Raw genomic sequence first — 19,173 nt, forward strand, 5'->3', positions numbered from 1 at the left:
TATGTTTTCAGGGATGGAAGGGCAGTGTGAAAGTCATGAAATGCAAGACAGAGATGACTAATCCAGCCTGGCTTAGCAGCAGTGAGGGGATGGATTGTCCTGTGCAACATAACCCTAGTCTGGCAAATGTGAAAATTGTGGCTGTGTTTGAGGCAAAAGTAAATTATCAGTTTGCTGAACAATGTAAGGACAGGATAAAAACTTGAACAGTTCAAACTATTGGCTTTGTTTCACATTAACACAAGCAGTGTTTGGGGTTGGGTGGAGATCAGGGTTGAGGCTGTTCCATCATTACTTAGATCTGTTTTGCCCAGTACTAATGTCCTGTTTAAATTTATACATTCCTTTTTGGAAAAGGTTATCACCAGTAGCAACAGGCAAAATATTTAATACTGAATAGTCTGCATATTTGTCCTCTACAACCCAAACCTGTGTATGTGGAAAATAATTTGGGGAAAAGAGGGATCAGCTCCTGTATCTGCTATAGTTCCAGACACATCCTGATTTTAGTCATGCAAAAGAGAAGACTTGACATAACTATTGAGTGAAGTGGCTCTTCTCTTTCCTTTACCCACTGCCAATAGATACTAACTCCAGACGTCAGAAGAGTTACTCCATTTAATGGTAACTATCCCATGGCAGGAGTATTACTCTGTCTGTAAACTGTATTGTTTGACTTTAATTCTGGAGCAGGAGTTGCTGCCCCTTCTGTATGCACTGTTCCCTTTATCTACAGATATATATTTTCATCAATTCACCTCTTGGGGTAAAATTTCTGTCTGACTGAAATCAAAGACAAAACAGCTAACTTCAAAGTGCTCATGATTTCTGCTGCCTTCTTGTTCCACACATTCATTATGGTTTAGATTTTAAGTATTTCCTTTTATTCGTTTGAACACTCTTTATTTTACCACATTCTTTTCCTGTCCCTCACATGAGAAGGAAATAAAGAAACCACACTGATTTGCCTTATATTTCCTATTATTTCACAAACTTTTATCAATATAGTTCCTTTCTGCATAGGAAGTCCACATAATTTCAATCTTTTAACACAAAATTACAGCCTCTGATCAGTGTTCATTGCCCTTTTCCTGCTACAATACCTTTGAGCTAAGTAATGAAGATTGACCACAGTATCCAATATCAAAGCATACCATTAATGCAAGAGGCAGGCACAGTAGAGGTTCTCCCTCTCCTTGTCCTCATGGCTTCTAAAAACCTGCTTTTCTGTTCACTACTGGGCACTGAACAATTACTGTACAGAGAAGACGGAAAAAACTGAAAAGGTTAGAGTAAAGCAACACGAAAAAACAGCCCCTCCTTGTGATATTTATGTTTCTGCTGCTGGCCCTGGCAGAAGCCCAGACTTGGAAAGAACAAAACTCCCAGTGGCTTAGGGACTACATTATTCAGCCCATAGTCAGGAAATGCAAAAGCATGTGACAATGGGAAGAAATAAAGCAAGCTTTCCAATGCTTTTGAGCTTCCAGCTCAATCAGCTTGGATCAGAACTCAGGGACTGTTGAGATTTTGTGTGAATGAGTTCTCTATTGCTAAACAAAAACATGTGTGTGTTGTAGTGAAAGACAGTAAAGTGGTAAACAGTCTGTGGCTTTGCTTCCTTGCTGATATTTCTTTTTTACAGTACTAGCACTACATATAAAACCCCATTTTATCTAGAAGGCCACTGTGCTCTCTTTTCAAATACAGTGACAAACTCTTTCCCAAAATACAAAGTCAGCTCCCTGTTTCTCCCCCTTTCCAGGAGAGCTACTTTGTAATTGTTGAGCACTAGTCAGTGCCAAGGCTTGGTTCTTCTGAAAGAGTTGGGTAATGTTCCATGTCATTTGTTAACCAGTGAGTCAGGTATAACCTCTGTCTTTTAGAGAAGATTTCCTTTGGGGAAAGAATATCCCAATAACATAGATGTTAGGAAAATAATGTCAAATTCTCTCAATAAATGTTTAAAACACAGAATTATCACTGACAGAGTTTTCCAGGACTCCTGTAGACATTGTACAGAGCAGAGATTTCATCTTCCCCTTTTCTCCCAGTATGGAATAATTCTCATGGGACAGATGTTTGTCTTTACAGTCCATGTTTTTCCTAGAAGTCATAGGATCACTAAACATGAGCCCCTATCAGTGCAAGATTTTAAACCTCTTCTGTAATTCCTCTCCCTCCTTTGGAAGGTTACTAACAGAGCAACCAAGACACAGAACACAGAGGGCAGCAGGTGTCTAAGCACTCTCATATTGACCATTTCCATGACCAGACAGGGTGAGGTTTATGGTTACATTTTTCCTGAAAAGCATGAGGTTTATGGTTTGTGAAAACACTCTAAAGAGGCCTGACTATTTCAATAAACTAACATTAACTGTTCCAGATACAATTCTTTTATGGATTTTTTAAATTTAACAAACACCCTATGAATCTTATCACACAATTTCATTGAGAGCAAGCAGGTTTTTGCAGCAAATTTGTTATGTCTCTCTGAGCACAACTGAGGATCAACAGGTGGGGACTGACATGATCTGTATGATAAACAACACTTTTCTGAGTCCTTGATCAGATGGGATCACAAAGTTGCAGTCTAGCCCATAAAGGGGAAAATATTTAAGAAATGGTTAAAGAGATTGTGTTCATGGTGAACAATACAGAGGTCTGGCATTCAGAAGTGGCAGCTCTTATGTTTTGCTCCTGGAGCAGAATTTGTCTATGAAACTCCTACTAGCTTAATGTTAAAATATCAGCTGAAAAATACAAGTATGCTTGCCATCTCAGCCTCCAACAGAAAACTTTCTTCACGGGATTAGCACAGACTCTGCTGTTGCCCAACTCCCCTCAGGTGGGTTTAACATGCCTGAACCCCATCAAACCTTGGGCCAGAGAGTGACGGGTGAAAACAAATGACACAAACTCCTTAAATGGTCCTGCCATGTCCGGGTAGCTGGGAGCCTGTTGGAAACAGCTTCCCCAAAACTGCATCCCATTGCTTTTGTTTATCTAGCCTTGCTGACATTTTCTTCAATTAGGAAACAATAGCTCCGTTCCAATGTACTGAGCACAATTACTGAAACTGAGTCACGTGGCACCAGGAGAGTGTGTTTTCAATTATTCACTCTGTCTTTTTTTGCCAGGCCTATGAAGAGGAACAGCCTTCTGCAGGAGTCAGGTTTGTCTGCCTTGCTGTTGTAAGTTCCTCCTTTTAAATTTTTATTTTACCATTAGGTTTTTTTAATTATAATTTTTTAATTCTACTCTCTGAGAGTTTCTTGCTCTTTATTAGAAAACTTCCAAATCTTTAGCTCTACCTAGTGTGGGGAAACCCCAGACATCTGCAACACTTCAGTGCTATAAGTACTGCGTAGCAATGAATCTGAGTAAGATGACAAGGTCTAGATTAAATTAGGATGCAAGATCTAGATTAAAAGAGGATGCTGCTAGCACTTGGTAATGTAAAACTCATCTTGTTCTTGCTAGTAAAGTCCTGTATCTTCTACTGTCTGGTTAACAGCAGAGCATTCACATTCAATCTGGGAGATACACCAAATTATTTGTATCTTGTAAATGCTTGGTTTAATATCCAACCAAAAATTTGAACCAAATGGCTACAGCTCAGATCATGCATTTTGTTTGCAGAAGACAGTCTGAGTTTGGGCTTTTAAGATTTAAGGCTGGAAAAATAAAGCTTGGGGGAAAAAAAATGAAACATAGAAAGAACATTTGGTTTGCATTACAAACCACAGACAGCTTCCATCAGACAAGCTGGAGGTATAAGAATGGCAAAAGAAAATGACAAGCAGTGAGTGCACTGGAGAAAAAGATGAATGGTTTGGAGAATTGACTTTGAAGTAATTGTCCAAGCCATCAATATCTCAGATTAAATTTGGTGGAAGATAGCAATGAATCACAAAGCTTCTCTGCTACTTGTGATATTGTATGCTGTGTAAAATAACACTTCTGGACATTTTGATTGGAAAACTTACAGACTATGTTTTTGATACCTTCTATATTTTTGTCACTTATGCAATCCTGAATCAGCAGCTCTGGAAAGAATGTTGCCTTAGTTAGGACTTGTGATCTAATACTTATAGTAAGAGCAAGTATTTAACTGGAAGTCTTCGGGTCTAGTGGGTTTATTTTCACGTCAGCCCCTGTCTCACTGTGGGATTGGGTAAGTCATTCAGGGTTAAACTTGGTCTTTGAGTGGATGAAGCTTTCATGGGGGTGGGGGAGGAGGAAACAGCTGATGGAGCAGGGCAGAGTTCTCTTTGCATAAGATAAAATTCCTCAGGAGCATTACAGAGGGATGGGAAAGCAGGATGCACTTAGACCCGTGTTTCCTTCACTGTTTCAACAGGTACTTCCATCATCCCTGCATCCCAGATGTTTAGCAGAAACAGAGAGGCACCTCTTGGACATTTAGTACTGATGGCAGTTCTCCCTTAAGCCCCCTAGCTTCAGGCAGAGCAAGAAAGGACTTCATTCTAGCATGCCAGTCTCCAGAGAGCTGCATTCTGACCATTAAGCTATCAAGTCCTCTGCTTATCCAAATGCTTAATAGCTCTTTTAAAATTCTTCCTCTTTGAGAAAAGTAAGAGTGTGTTTAATGTTTGTACAAAATTGAAATACTTGAATGAAAAGTGTTCTTTCTTTTAGTTTCCCCACACAGGCAGGATTGTTTAGGTCTGAATGTGCAGCTTGGGAACATTTGTGATGGTGTTACCAGTCTCTAATAGCAATTTCCAGTATCACAGAAGAAGCACTGATCCCGATAGCAGATTTTCAAGTGATGCACATTCCACTCACCTCCAGCTCTGTTGCTTCCTACCCAGGTGCTGAGAGTAGAGACTTGCAGAAATTCTCTTCACCCCAGCCATTCTTTCTTTTTCAACTCCACATTCTGGTCTAATAGGCCTGATTGCATTTTTACATTTAGACATACAGGGAACACAACATCATAGGCTTTAACAAGATTAATTTCCTAATACAGTGGAGATGCTAACAGGGATTTCCAAGTTCAAGAATTTAGTTCATGTATATGATGATAGACTAAAGCTTTAGGCTTATCAAGACACTAAAAGGTGCATTTTTAAAAAGTCACAAACAAGAACTCCAAACCTTACATTCATGTGCTCTGTGTCACAGGAAGAGAGCATGGCTGTGCAGTTCTCAATCACACCAAACTCTTCATTCATAAGAGAGGCTACTCTGAAAAAAAGAAAAAAGTAGAATGTTCTGTGAATTGAAGGGGATGGAGAATATGCAAATCCAGTTTGACCCTGAAAGCTTCCCTCATGCCAATATCAGGGAGGCTGGGATCCCAGTGACTTCCATTCCCCTGCTCCAATCCAATGGGGTCAGACTCCCACAGGAGCAGAGGATCCCCAAGACACACAGAGAGGGGCAGAAAGCACACCAGCTTTAGGAAACTTGACATTTTTTGGATACTTTCAAAGTTTGCCCTGAAATAGTGTCTTGCTAGGAAATCCCTGGTGTTCCAATAATCAGGGAATGAGTTTCTGAAGAATTAGGGATTTTGTTTTGGGAAAATAGACATAAGGGCTGAGCAATAATAGGACTGGTGTGATAGAAAACATGATGGAATGCTGCAGAATCATTACCTATCCAAAACCATCAGAAAAGACTGCACAAAAAGCCATCCTGCTCCCTGGGACATGTCTGCTGCACCTGAAAATTGTTTTATTTTTACAAATTCAAGCAAATTCAGATTCATGCTGAACTGCGGATTTCTCCAGCAATGCCATATAGCTCCTTTAGGCAGATGCTCAGTGGCATAGTGTTTATCATCTGCTTTTGTTTTTCCTGTTTAATTGTATAAGAAAAAAACCCCAAGAAAAATAATCCTGCAGCTTTCTTACCATGCTGACTTGGATTTATTATCCTGGCTTGGTCTGAGTTTGTAGGCCTGTGTTTATTGTCATGGCTGTAAGGAGCCTTTAGAAAATCTGCCTTCTTTCTTTCTGTATCACCAGTGGAACTTCAGGTACAAAGTGCATATATATATATATATATATATGCATACTTAATTCTGCATAGAAACAGGGGAAAAAAGAACCCAAACCAAATGCAACAACCCAATTTAGAGCACAATGGACAAACTTTTTCTCTCAATAGGATACCTGAGAAGTGCTTTTCAAATTACATTGATTTTCAGTTTTGTGTATAACCAGCATCTTTGATTTATGCAAGTACTTACATTTCAATTGTTATTTTCTCTAGAATGGCAACATTAGCATCAGTTGGGTTCTGTGAGGAGAATAGAAAAGTTTGTGTAGTAAATATTATGATAAAACTTAGGTGAGAGTGTCAAAGTAATTAATTTAGACATCCTCTTGTAGAATTTTTAGTGCTGACACATACCTACCAAAGCATTTCTATAAGGTTTTTTTTGAGACTTTTAACCCCTTTGTTATCTTAAAATGCTCATTACATTACTCATTTTACAAAAGCTCCAAGTTTTGCTATATTTTGACTGTATTTATTTTTTCCAATTTACCTTAATTTTATATGTTGAATCATGTGCAGAAACAAACCATTTCTGTAATAGGACACTTTTTGATTGATGTACTGGAGCTGTATTCCTTTATAGAATTCAATCCCTAATCAGATATTCACATCTTAAGTGCTTCACTGGATCCCTCTGTTACTCTTAAATGCACAGTCTTAAGTGAGTTCTGGTTTGCAAAGGTGGAAGCTTTATGGCAGCCTGACATTCCTTACTCTCTCAAGGCTAAGATTGACTTTTGCTAAACCACTTACAACTCGGATGTGCCAGGCAGAGAATTTAGAGTTGACAATTTGATTAATCTTCTTTGAATTATAGTGGTTTCATGAATCAAACTTCAGAAGGAGCTTCTTCTTTCCAAATAATATTAGGAGGATAGAGTAATGCTTTTAAAGTATCTTCCTTTTCAATTTGGGATTTCAACATGCAAATTCAGCAGATGCCCAAAGCAAGCAGACAATGCCAGTATCACAAACATTTATTAAAAGCACTCCACTCTGCTTGGGTAGCATGGCAAGAAAATGAAAAGGTGAAGGAGGATCTAGGAGAGCTCTGCACAGAAGCAGAATTAGCAAGTCATGAGATATCACGTGGCTGTTCTCAGACTGAAAGGCTCTGTTGATTCGATTTATTCATTAGGGCTTTCCAGTAGCGTAGGTTATTAAGTGGGAGAAAGTAGGGTATATTACAACTTACTTTTATATTTCCTTTCCTGGAGGATATTTAGCACCACAGAAGCAGAGAAAACTACTGAAAGTATCATGCCACATAAATGGGAGAATGATAGAAAAAAGAGCAGCAGCTCTCTGAAGATGGATCAAAAGAGCAATCCTGGGAACAGGAAGTCAAGAAAGTTTCGCTCCATTTCAAGATCACTCATACTCTGCAATGCCAAAACCAGCGATGATGGGTCAAGTCCCGACGAGAAATGCCCTGATCCCTTTGAGATCTCTACCAGCTGGGGTCAAGAGGATTTTGACTGCTGTCCTAAAACTCAGCTGCCATGCACATCAGAGGCAGAGGACAGCCCACCTGATCCTCCACATGTGGTCACCAGCATTCTCCAGTCCAAAGCTGAAGCAAATGAGAACTGCAACAACATGAGAAGAAAGTTCCTCACCAAGGTAGGCAACTTGTGCTGTGTATTGTAAAGTTTCCTGCTGCAGTAGTTCCTAAGTTTCCTGCTGCAGTAGTTCCTAAATGGATTAATTAATATTTCTCAGGAACTTAGGGTTCTACTTGGCTTTTTCAGAGCCTATGAGCCTGCAGTGTTCCTGCTCTGCATAAAAAGCATGAAAATATACTGGCTTCCCTGCTGTGCTGTTGCACTCTGCTGATGCACAGTCTGCTGAAATCAGTGCCTCTAGGCCACTATCAGTGTTCAGACAAGTACAGCTGGTGTATTCTGTCTGCAAGAGACTCTTCAGCTCAAAATATAAACCTGTCACTGTAGCAAAGGGCTCTTGTAGTGTGATACCATGATATCTCCCAAGTCATGCAAGCATGAATTATATTAATACTGTGTCAGACACAGGAGATTCAGTAGGCAGATGCTCTTGCCCTCTGATTCAGGAAGAAGGTAGTGATGGCTCTAAAATCACCAGAGATGTCACATTTCCTAGAGATGTAAAAAGTCTAAGAGCCTCATATTACAATGCTATTCTCTAATCAGCTATGTGAACCCTAACAATCTGAACAATTTTTCAGTCTGAGCAATATATTTTAGATGGCTTTAGAAAGTTCTTTCAGTAGGAAAATTTTTCCACTTTCTCTCTACCTGTTGCTGTCATGTGTAAAAAGGACCTCACTGCAAGTATCATCTTGGCACCTCCTTTATTACCTTATGCCTTTTATCTGTGCAGATGCATGCTTATCTGAAAGAACTGATTCTTTCACCTAAACAGTTTTTCTTGTATATTCTAATTTATTTTATATAAAATAAAATATGTATTGGCTAAAATTAGACATCTATGTCTAAACACACAGTGGCACAAGTGGTACTGAAAATCAGAATTTCCCCTTACCCTTGATAATGACCACAGCATGCCCAGCATCACAAAGACTGCAGCAGGATGAATGCAAGGTGTTTCCACCCTTGGCAAAGTCCCAGCAGGAAGACAAAACCAAACCAACTTGCTATTGCATTTTGACAGAAAACAAGACCCAAGCCCCAAAACTCAGTCCCCTGAAAAACCATGCCAACTCCTCCTTTTTGGAAACAGTCCTTATGCACCCTGCTGCTGTCTCAGTGAGTGAAGGAGCTGGCCTCTGTGCACTCCTCCATCTTTTCTTTTCAAAAGCTGAAGCACTTAGGTATGTGTCAGCTGCCACAGTCCATTTCCTTGCACATCTCCTGAGTGTGCAGGGCTCCAATAACTGCTGTGATCCATACTCACTTGCAACTCCTCAGTATCTTATCTCGGACTGGAAGTTTAGATTGTCTGCTTTTATAGCTGGCAAGCAGCTGGATCTGGGGAATAGAGTAAGTCCCACAATGCCTTTGCACATATGAAATAGAACTGCTAAGGGTATAAATCCACCCTTAGGCTGAAGCATCAGTGTCACTGAAGAACGTGTGTCAGATGCTGACATAAATTAGTCAGCAGCTCAGTCCCTCACAGCAGCATTTGGGTTGCTTAGTGCTGCTGTAGACTATGAGTACCATTAAAATCCCACTCCAGAGCTCTCATAGCAATCTAAACCTCTTCAAATGCTACTTGCTAATCTTCCATACCTTTCAGAGTCATGGATCAATGAGTGATTCTCAAGTCTTGGCTTGCTAAGTAGGATGAACATGGTAACAGCCATACCAACCCTGTCCTGTGCTGCTGAGGCTTTCCCCCTGGAGTATGAAAGCAGTGATCTCTACCTTCCAGGCAGAAGCCTGTCAGAACAATCTTCCTGTACCACATATCTTACAAAGCTTAAGCCTTCTCTCTTTAAGAAGTCAAACAGGCATTTTTTCATGTCCCAGTGTAATTCTCTCTCCTCCATCTAAATGTGACACTTCAGAAATTCATGATGTGTGACTCAGAGCTGAAGAATCCTTGCCTTTGTTCAAGAAAATTGATTCCATTCTTTCTGTGGTGTTCTTGAGGATATTCCACTATTCGTCTGCTTTCCAGCACCTCCAGCCCCAAGCGTGACTCTGAAGGTGTTAATAACTCCCACAGAACAGAACAACTTAATATTGCTGTCACAAGGAAGGAGAGAAAAATGTCTAAAAGTGCTACATGATTTAATGCTCCCTGCGCATTTCTTCTCCAGAGCAAGGGGGAACCTGTAACACCAAAATGCATTCAAAATGCAAATTCCTTTTTTTCTGTTGAAAACCTTAAGTGCCTCTCTGGGCCATACTCTACTGACTGCATGGGATTCACCATAAGCAATAAATTATTAGCAAATCAGTGTTGCAGGACTAAATAACAGAGGGGTTTTTCCCCCTCCTTTAATGTTCTGTCAGCAATGAGAGCAGATGAACAGTCTTTTAATTCATTTGGCTTCTGTGACCCACTATTCACTTACACTGACTATTTCTTGCTGTGTCTAGAGTCCCAGGGTTACCCTGGTGTCACTTGTTCAGACACTTTCTGAGATGAGGTGTGCTTGGTCTGGTATGGTATGGTGGACTGCCAGCTGGTCTATGTACAAACAAGCAGATCTCCTTTACAGTTTGCTTCTCACAAAATCAGCAATTTCCACAAGGCCTGAAAGAAAAGAAACCAAAGAAATGGTAAGCAGTATCTGATATCCTGAGCACAGACACAGCAAACACTGTGGAAGATGTCTTTGCCTGCTCAGAATGAAATCACTCCAGCTGGAGAACTGGGCAGGAATAGATGATATCAGCTCCTTTAGAGAACAGCAGGCTGTGCTGAGTGTGAGAGCTGCTGCAAGAAGCAGTTCTACTACTCCAAGAAGCATTCCTTTACATCTTTCCAACACCCCCAAAATCCTGGGAAGCACTGAGAGCTACCAGTGGGGCTGGTAGCAGGGTTGAAATAGCATCTAGAATAAACTAGAATAGAAAAGGGCTGAATTCAGATGAAATAAATATGGGAACTAAGCTGACCTGACTGCATGGCTCTACTTGGTTCTGGAAACTTCTGCATCCTTTTTTCCTTTAGTCCCTGACTCTCTGCTTGAAGAAGAGAAAAGGCAAAAGGTAATTTTTCTACTTTGGTCAGCAGCAGAATATAATTTTATTAACTTGCCTTGATGCAAACACCAGTTAGCTGGCCCTTTGGTACCAGGACAAGTGCTATGGCAACAGACTGTAATGTCTCAAACACAAGCCCACGGGCAGGATGGAAAACCAAAGCCAGGATAAGAGACTGCATTTATTTAGATATTTGTGTTCTCCTCAGTTTTCACACTTCTCTCTTTCTGTTTGCCCAGCCTTCTTGCTTTTGGTGCACATCACCAGGTCATCCTGGGAAAGGAGCTGTTCCATTAATACAGCATATGCTGCAAAATGCAGGCCAGCAAAGGCTCCCAGGAAAACACACCAAAGGGCAGATGATGGGGGAAAGGTCCTTCTGTAACATCAGATGCGCTGAATTGTCAATCTAGGACAAAACTTGGTCTCATGCCCTGCTCCTTGCTTCATCCTGGCTTTCCAGCTTCTGCCATTTTACTGGTTTCAGAGGGAGTATGCTGCTGGGAAAATGAATTACATCTACTATAAATATTTTTAAAAGACCAAGGCATTGCTACGTCAGAGCCAGCAGGGTGAGTTTATGCCAGAGAGACTCTGGCCCTTTCTGTCAGAAGTGATGCAGAAAAAATTTACTCCTTGAAGAAAATCCCCAAAGACCATATTCTCTCAGAAACCCCAGCCATTTCACAGTCATAAGACTGTGAAAGACCAGAAAAACTAAATATTTGAATACATTATTGTACTGCTGTTAGATATATTTTTTCTTTTTATTTTTCCTTTTTTTTTTTTAAACTAGCAGTCAATTAGCTCATTGTCATGCACTTGGTTAACTGAGTCCAAGACCTTACTTGAACTAGCCTTGTATAACATTTCAATTCAGACAATCTAACTACTGTGTCTTACTTTAAGAGTGCACAAAAGTTTTTCAGTTTTCCACAGATGCCATGGTTACCCTTATTTCTAAACAACATCTGGAATTAGATGTTTTGAGATGGGACTCTGGGTTAGAAATGCCTAATGAAAGCATGAAGGAAAAAGGAATCTTTTAAATGGCAGATAAAAAACATCCTCAGAAGCTTTGCATTTTGGATGACAAAAAACGGGAACAGGAAGAGAGAGTTGGCTTGGAAGTAAAAATAACTTTTCCAGAACAAAACACAAGAATCTATTCTCACCTGTGGAAAATTCAAGAAGGCTCTTAAACTCCTTTAATTTTTATCTTTCAGCCAAGCAGATTCAGTTTAAATACAAATTTTGCTTTGAGTGGAACTTACAACGCAGATAAAAGTTTCCTCAGTGTCCTGAAGTTCTGGAAGACAAAGCAGAGAGTTTTTTCACTGGCAGAAATATATGTTTAAATATATGTTCTAATGATGAAGAGACAAGTTTGACCTAGGATCCACCTGCCCCCATCTCAAACCTGATAACCTTCTTTTAGCAAATTTTCAGTACTCACTGTATTCAGACCTACAAATCACCTTTCAAAAGAAACAGAACACTTTAAAAAGGATGTAAAAATAAATACTGTCTTTACTCTTGGAACCATCAGCAGTATTTCTATGCATAAAATAATCAGAGACAGGAAAAAAATATTAAATAACTAAACCCAAAGCAAATTGACTGCGGGCACAATAATTGGTCAAACATTTATTTTTCTGAAGAACAGCTTTTGTTCATTTTCTGTCATGTTGCAATAACTTGGATATGAATATAATGATCTATATCCAGGACTCAAAAAATACAGATGTTGACAACGTACAGATATTTGCCACATGTCCATAGACCAATAAAAACTTATTTTTTTAAGTAATTCACCTAAATGAATTGCAGCAATGATTGAGACACGGAGCTAATTTGAAATGTAGCCCAACTGGGTAATATGACTACAAATCTAAACAAAAATTGTTCTCAGGATTTTTCTGCTGTGTACAAGGGATTTAACCTCTACTTTCCTAGTGACTAAGTACATGCAACTTACAGTTCTTGGAAAAACCTTCATATCAGTTTTGATTTGGTGATGTTTCACATGGATGTCCTAATACAACCCAGAATTTCCAGCTTGGCATGTGTCCCATTGTACAAAATACAATCTCTTCCCCAGAAGACTTTCATGGTGCTGCAATGAAAAACCTCAGAGCCAAACCCACTGTTCTCTGTGATGTCCTGTGAAACTGGGCAGAGACACAACACTTTTGGACAATTAATTAGGAGGATATTTATAAACATGATGAACACAGTAGCTATATACTGTGAACAAGCTATAGGACTCAGCTTTTAACAGAGTTTAGTTGGGGAGTCTGAAAAGGCCTATGAAAATCAATAAAATGAAGTGTGGAGAACAGTTGTGCAAAGTTGTGTGTGTGTGTCTGACAGGTGTCTATGGGAAGATATGTGTCTCTTTCAAGGGAGCATCTCACAAGAGTAGGGACACCTAAGAAGAGAAGCTGGCAAGTTCAAACTTGAATTCTGACCACAGGGAAAAGAAAGAAAATAACTTTTTTAAACACTGAGTTTTTAATACCATTATTCTTTCAGAACAGCCCCAATCCACAAGCAGCTGACATCTCAGAAATACTCAGCCAAATGGCAGAATAATTTCCCATCTTTAATATCTATCTTACATTTCTCTTGTTTTACAACAAGCATACTACCTTATTGAAAACCCCATGAGTTTCAATGGATGCTCCATGTACGCAGAATCTGACCTGCAATGTTATAATCCTACCTGAAATAAAGGTAGGTGCAAATAAACAGAAAAGGGAACTCACATTTTTTGCTACTCAAGATCTCAAATTTTAAGGCATCAGAATGTTAATCTTTATTTTGTTACTGTGCCGAAGACCTCAAAGAACTGCCATAAGATTAAGAAAGAAAAAGAACATAATGTAATCCTGATTTCAAGTAAGTATTTCCCAAGATATTTATCTTGGGTGAAAAGTAAATATAAAAGCTCCAAAACTAATATTAGAGTTCAAGTCAACTGGTTTAAGATAGAACTCTGTCCATGCTTATATCCTTACCAACATATTACTCACCAGAAAAATTCTTCATGAACAAAAAAGGCTTCGTAAAATTCAGACACTCCTCATCAAAGGCAGACAATCTGGAATGTAAGCAAACCCACAGAGTTAACGAGTCAGTCAATACAAGTACAGCTCTCATCCATTACCTACTGGATTCAGCCTAGGGCCCCAAGTTAAATATTTCATTCATTCACAGCCTTAGATTTATTCTGGCAGGTTTCAGAATGGGAGCCAGGCTTCGGCAGTCAGCCTGAAAGATAATGACCTTTATTGACATTGCTGTAATTTGCATTTTGTGTTTGCTGTCAGCTAGGAATGATGCAATGCCTATTGATTTTTGGTGAAGCAGTGCAATGGTTCTCATCCTCAGGGCTGGATGAACTCTGCCTAGGAAGGAAATTAAACCCTACTGATGGTGAAAGTGGCTACACAGCTTTCCTTGGGCTCTCAGAGGACTACAGATGACTGGAACTAGTTGTTGCCACTTTGACCAGGGGCCCTGGGAGCAACACAGACAGTTGACCACTGTTATGTTTTGTGGCCTGTCCTAACATATGAAATTTGCCTCCCCTTCAGAAATCTATACCTCAGTCATACAAATCTCTTGGGAACAAGCCTGGATCCAGGATACACTGAGAGCCCTCTTCAGTTTGTGGAGTATGGAGAGGCTGGCGAGGGCAGAGGAGGTGGGTTCAGTTGGGAGCAGAATAAGTGAGAAATGAATGATTCTCTTGAATCAGGAGAAATACTAAGCAAATGGAAAAGAAATTGTGTGCTAACTTTCCAGCTTTCCTTGTCTCTTAAATTTTTAGGTGTTCGCATTTGTGCCACAGGAGTGTATTTCCCAGTCAAATGTGTTGTGCTTAGCTGCTCCATTCTTTGCTTTCCATATATGTCTCAAAGCACTACTTCTCCTTCTGAATGGCCCTGTGTTAATGATTCATAACTGCATTAAAGATATGCTTACAATTAGTCCTCCAGATGCAATGCAGACTACAGCAATTTCAACCAGTCTGGAGTGGACAAAAAATTTTCCACTTCTACAGACCTCTCTGGTCCCCTGCCCCCACTTAACAAGTCAGCAGCAGGGGTGGAGATTCTAGTGTTTTGTATACACTTATTTTACTTATTTTCCATTCAGACCTCCTCTGTTTTCCAGAGCATTTAATTTTCTGGCATGTGTTTATTTTCCTCCCTGTCTATTCTTACAATAGTTAGCATAGGCAAACTTTACCCAGTTACTATGAAAAGTCTGTTATTTGTTCTCTTCCCCCCCATGCAAAGGGACACTATATTGTAATTCTTCTCTCTTGTAGCCAGAAGCCACTGAAGTCCTAAGGAAAATAACTTCTGTAATACACTGACTCTATAACACCATTGTTTTTTCTCAAATGGACAGTGTTAAAGGCTCCTGCTCTCCTGGGAGGCAACCTGGTTCTAAGCCTTTCTTAAAAAGGTTCAGAAAAAGTGTAAGTAACTTAACAGCTTTAGTACATTTTTGCTCATGCAACCTTTCATCTTCTGGATCAGGACAGCTGCATCTGCAGGCTGTGTTCCACATCAGGGAACAGCAGCTCAGGAATCAAGCTCTCCAGGAGTCCGAGATGTGCATCTTTCTGGAAAGGGTTAACAGGCAGCCATGTGCCTGCTGAAGGTCCAGCAAACAGGTACAGTACATGAGGAGTTAGCAAGTTATTACAGAGACATTTGTTTGCACAGAGTTTGCACAACCAGCTTTTTGTGACAAGCTGTGCCTTGAAGCTCAGTTCCAGAAAAAAGAAATGATGTCTGGGAATCCTTCCTTACCTTGCTTCCAGTTGGAGACAGGTCAAGATTGTAGAAAAATAAAACTGTGACCACTCAGGGATCTATGCTGCTCATTTACACCAAGAAATAAAACCTGGAAGAAGAGAGAGTGTCCACAACATCAGGTTCTCAAATGGTAATCCCTTGTTAAAGGGCAGTGTAGGCTGGCATCAGTCCCACAAGGCCATGGAAAGCAATGTGAGCCAAGGTTCCTGACAGGAAGTAAATGTAGTCTTTGCTCAATCTTTCAGTGCAAGATAGTGAGAAGGGAGGAATATCTTGCCTGAATGCCAGCTGTGTGATCGTCAGGCAGCCAGTGATCACCAGGACTAGCCAGAAGAGAGCAGCAACAGGGAAAAATCCTAGCAGGGGATGGGGTGTATGACACACCCAGGCACCTCATGGCAGCCCAGGTCAAAGCAAAGGGAGAACTGCAGCTGACTCTTCAGATAGTAAGATGGGTAGCACATGGAACAGGCACATATTATTCTGTGTGAAATAATACACAAATGTTTCTTTTCTTCCTTTAAGGGATGGTTGCCTGAGCCCAAGGGATGAACTGTTAGCATTAAATGTACAATCACTGAAAGACCTGTCCAGAAAGGAGGCTGAGTCTCTCATTCCCCCAACAACACGGCTGGTGAACATCATGATGGCTCACAAAGTAAGCATGAGCAACTGTGGGGTGACTGGACATTTACTTTAGAGAGGAGGGGAGTTTGTTCATCAGACATTTGAAGATGGTTTTGCCTTTCCTGACAAAACCCAAAACCTCTTGTGGTCAGACTCTGGTGACTTTCAGCACAGCTTTTTCCCAGATAAACAGAGGCTGTGAGGAGGCTAAGGTCCTGGGAAGCTCTAGCAAGGGCTGTTCAAACCCTTCATTTAGAAACACAGAGCTTGCCAATGTTAATTTTCCATTTAGAAGTTGAAGAAAGGCAGAAATGGATTTAAGGGAAGATCCATGAATCCCAGAGAAGCCAGAGAGCAGGCCCTGTAACAAAGTAGTTCTGTGAATCTATGATCTATAGTTAATAGCAAAGACTTTTTAAGCTAGCTAGCTTGGCAAAAGAAACGCTGCAAAATCATTTTCAAAATTCATTTTTAAGGATCTTCTCCGTATTTCTTACTCTGAAGAGTTCCCTAAGGGAATGGGACTGGAAAGACTTAGTAGGATATTGCTACTTGGCAATACCCCCACCTGCTGTCCAAGAGGAAAATGAGCATGCCGTAGGTGGTCTCTCCAAACAGAACTCCTGAATGTGCTCTGACACTGCTCCTGTCTCAGCTCCTAGAGAATAACACAGAAAAATTTGGCATTTTGTTTTATTTATATCAATTTCCATATGGTGTCTGTATTTAGTAATGTTCTTCCTTTAACCGGGATTCCCTCAGGATCAAAATAATTGTGTCATGGAAACAGGATCAGAATCAGGACTTGCAGGAACCACCAAGAAATTATTCCTTTGATTATAACATCAACTGTTATTCAGATGTGATCATGTACTTATTTTCCAAAAGTTCTAAAAACCTGCATTTAGAAAGCTGAATGTTTAATCTACAAGTTTTTAAATACTAGAATTAGGGGCCATATTTTCACAAGCAACAGGAGATTCCAGCTGGAAGGTACTGGTTTTTTTTTTAAAGCTCTTAAACTTAGTCCTCAGAGGTTTTTAGAGAAATTATTCCTAACATCAACTGTTATTCAGATGTGATCATGTACTTATTTTCCAAAAGTTCTAAAAACCTGCATTTAGAAAGCTGAATGTTTAATCTACAAGTTTTTAAATGCTAGAATTAGGGGCCATATTTTCACAAGCAACAGGAGATTCCAGCTGGAAGGTACTGGTTTTTTTTTTAAAGCTCTTAAACTTAGTCCTCAGAGGTTTTTAAATGCTCAGATTGTATTTTGACTGAAAAACATCCCTCTGAACCAAAAGTTAGACACCTATCCACCATTGCACAGATGGGATTAAGAATTTTCCTCTTGAATGCAACACCTCCCCAAGGTGCTTGAGTACCTGAAAAGTATGCGCTACCTCCAGAAATTAGACAAGCATGGCTATTTCTTACCCATTCATCAAGCTATTGATCTGTCTGGACCAACTGGGGGTGTCCAATTAATTTTCTGTTCATTTTGTCTAAGGACCTGAATCTATTTCTATCTTATTACTTTGTAATAATCATTTTCATAGCAAACTTTTGAGCTTCATTCCCCTTTATCCTCCCATTTATTTTAAATAATGAATTTTGCTCCATTTTTTTTTTAATTTAGGCTGAAATCTGTGCAAGCCAAATTAGAAGAAATTTGTTTTTTAAGAATAGATCATTTTGGAAATTTCTTGCATAGCCATGGGTTTCGTTTGTTGGGTTTCTGTTTGTTTTGTTTTAGGAAACACCAACACGTAAGGAAAGGCCTTTGGAAATACAGAATGGTTTTCTGCACGGTAAGGCTGCATGCCAGCGGACTCGCAGTAACTCCACCAGTAAGTTGCAGAGCAATAATCTGTTTTCTTGCAATACTCAGAGGGTGCAGATCACAGGCTCCCATTGTGTGATGGTACTACAGCGCTAAAAGAAATGTTGAATGTTGTCCAAATTTATTCTGGGATCCTTAGCTAAGAATTGCTGATGCATAAAATCATCAGCTGCTGTATGCACAACATCCTGCAGCCAGGTTTGGTGCATAAGGTTTGCATTTTATGGTTTGGGGCTTTTTTTTTTTATGGTATATTCTAAACAGCCAACACTTTTTTGGTAGGGAATGCATGCTTTTTACTATATTTAACATTAATTGCTGTCGCCAAAGTGACAACTGAAAACATCAATCCCTTCACAAAGAGATTTAACAAGGAAAAAACATTTCTGAGTAACATTTGCCTAAAACGCCTGTACAAGGTGCCCAACCCTTGAAAGTAACGCGGCTCTCTGCCCACCCCGGCAGGTGCGAGCCCGCTCTGGGCCGGGGCTCTGGAGGGCCCGGCGCCCCGCCGAGCTGCGCCCCTCAGGGACCGCCAGCCCCCCGCCCTCCACGCCAGCCGAAAATCGCTGTCACAGCAGCTGGACTGCCCTGCAGGGAGAGCCCCGGTGAGTGCCACGGAGCCACCCGGGAAACACACGGCGCTGTGCCCAGCAGGGCTCTCTGCATGACCATGGCACGTCCTGCCAGATCCCGTCTGCCCTGCAGGCCCTGCCAGGGCAATGGTCACTCTGCTTCCTCTGCTTTCTGCCCCCAACATCTCCTCCGTGAGGGGTGGGAGAGTGGGAAAGGCTCCGTACCAGCAAACCCCCATTTCTCCAGGTTCTCCCTCCCACTGCCCAGCAGGTTCTGTGGTGTGGCTGAATTCCCAAGGGTGGTTTACAACACCCTGCTCTGAGCCCCAGTGCCACCAGTCTCCCCAGGCACCTGTGCTGGCCCAGCCATGGCCACAAGCGGGTACGGACTCACCATGGTCTCCACTGAAAGAGACAAATATAAACACCTGTTAAAGGAGGCTGGAGACTGTCTCCTGTGCTCTCCAGATGGATGCCAAGTGACCATCAGAGGCTGGGAAATGTTTGGGTTATTTATGGCCAAAGGTCCCCAGGCTCAGACCTGGAGGAGGAGATGGAGGCAAAGCTGCTCACACTCAGCTCCCACCTCCCTCCCTGCT

The 19,173-nt window shown here is 40.7% G+C and overlaps 1 protein-coding gene across 2 annotated transcripts in view; it reads left to right on the plus strand.

The window, feature by feature from the left end:
• The first annotated feature begins 3,144 nt into the window (after positions 1 to 3,144).
• IL16 (interleukin 16) overlaps positions 3,145 to 19,173 on the plus strand; it is a 30,692-nt gene continuing 14,663 nt past the window's right edge. The window contains exons 1-6 of one of the 2 annotated variants that reach the window (XM_041469336.1): positions 3,145 to 3,194; positions 7,251 to 7,656; positions 15,245 to 15,381; positions 16,052 to 16,184; positions 17,913 to 18,006; positions 18,465 to 18,607. In XM_041469336.1, the coding sequence (XP_041325270.1) occupies positions 3,145 to 3,194; positions 7,251 to 7,656; positions 15,245 to 15,381; positions 16,052 to 16,184; positions 17,913 to 18,006; positions 18,465 to 18,607 (963 nt within the window). The remainder of the gene's footprint in view (positions 3,195 to 7,250; positions 7,657 to 15,244; positions 15,382 to 16,051; positions 16,185 to 17,912; positions 18,007 to 18,464; positions 18,608 to 19,173) is intronic. The other variant, XM_041469337.1, reaches the window with a different exon arrangement.

Source organism: Pyrgilauda ruficollis, unplaced genomic scaffold, assembly GCF_017590135.1.
Source record: "Pyrgilauda ruficollis isolate IOZ18807 unplaced genomic scaffold, ASM1759013v1 scaffold23, whole genome shotgun sequence".
In the NCBI taxonomy this organism is placed as follows: domain Eukaryota; kingdom Metazoa; phylum Chordata; class Aves; order Passeriformes; family Passeridae; genus Pyrgilauda; species Pyrgilauda ruficollis.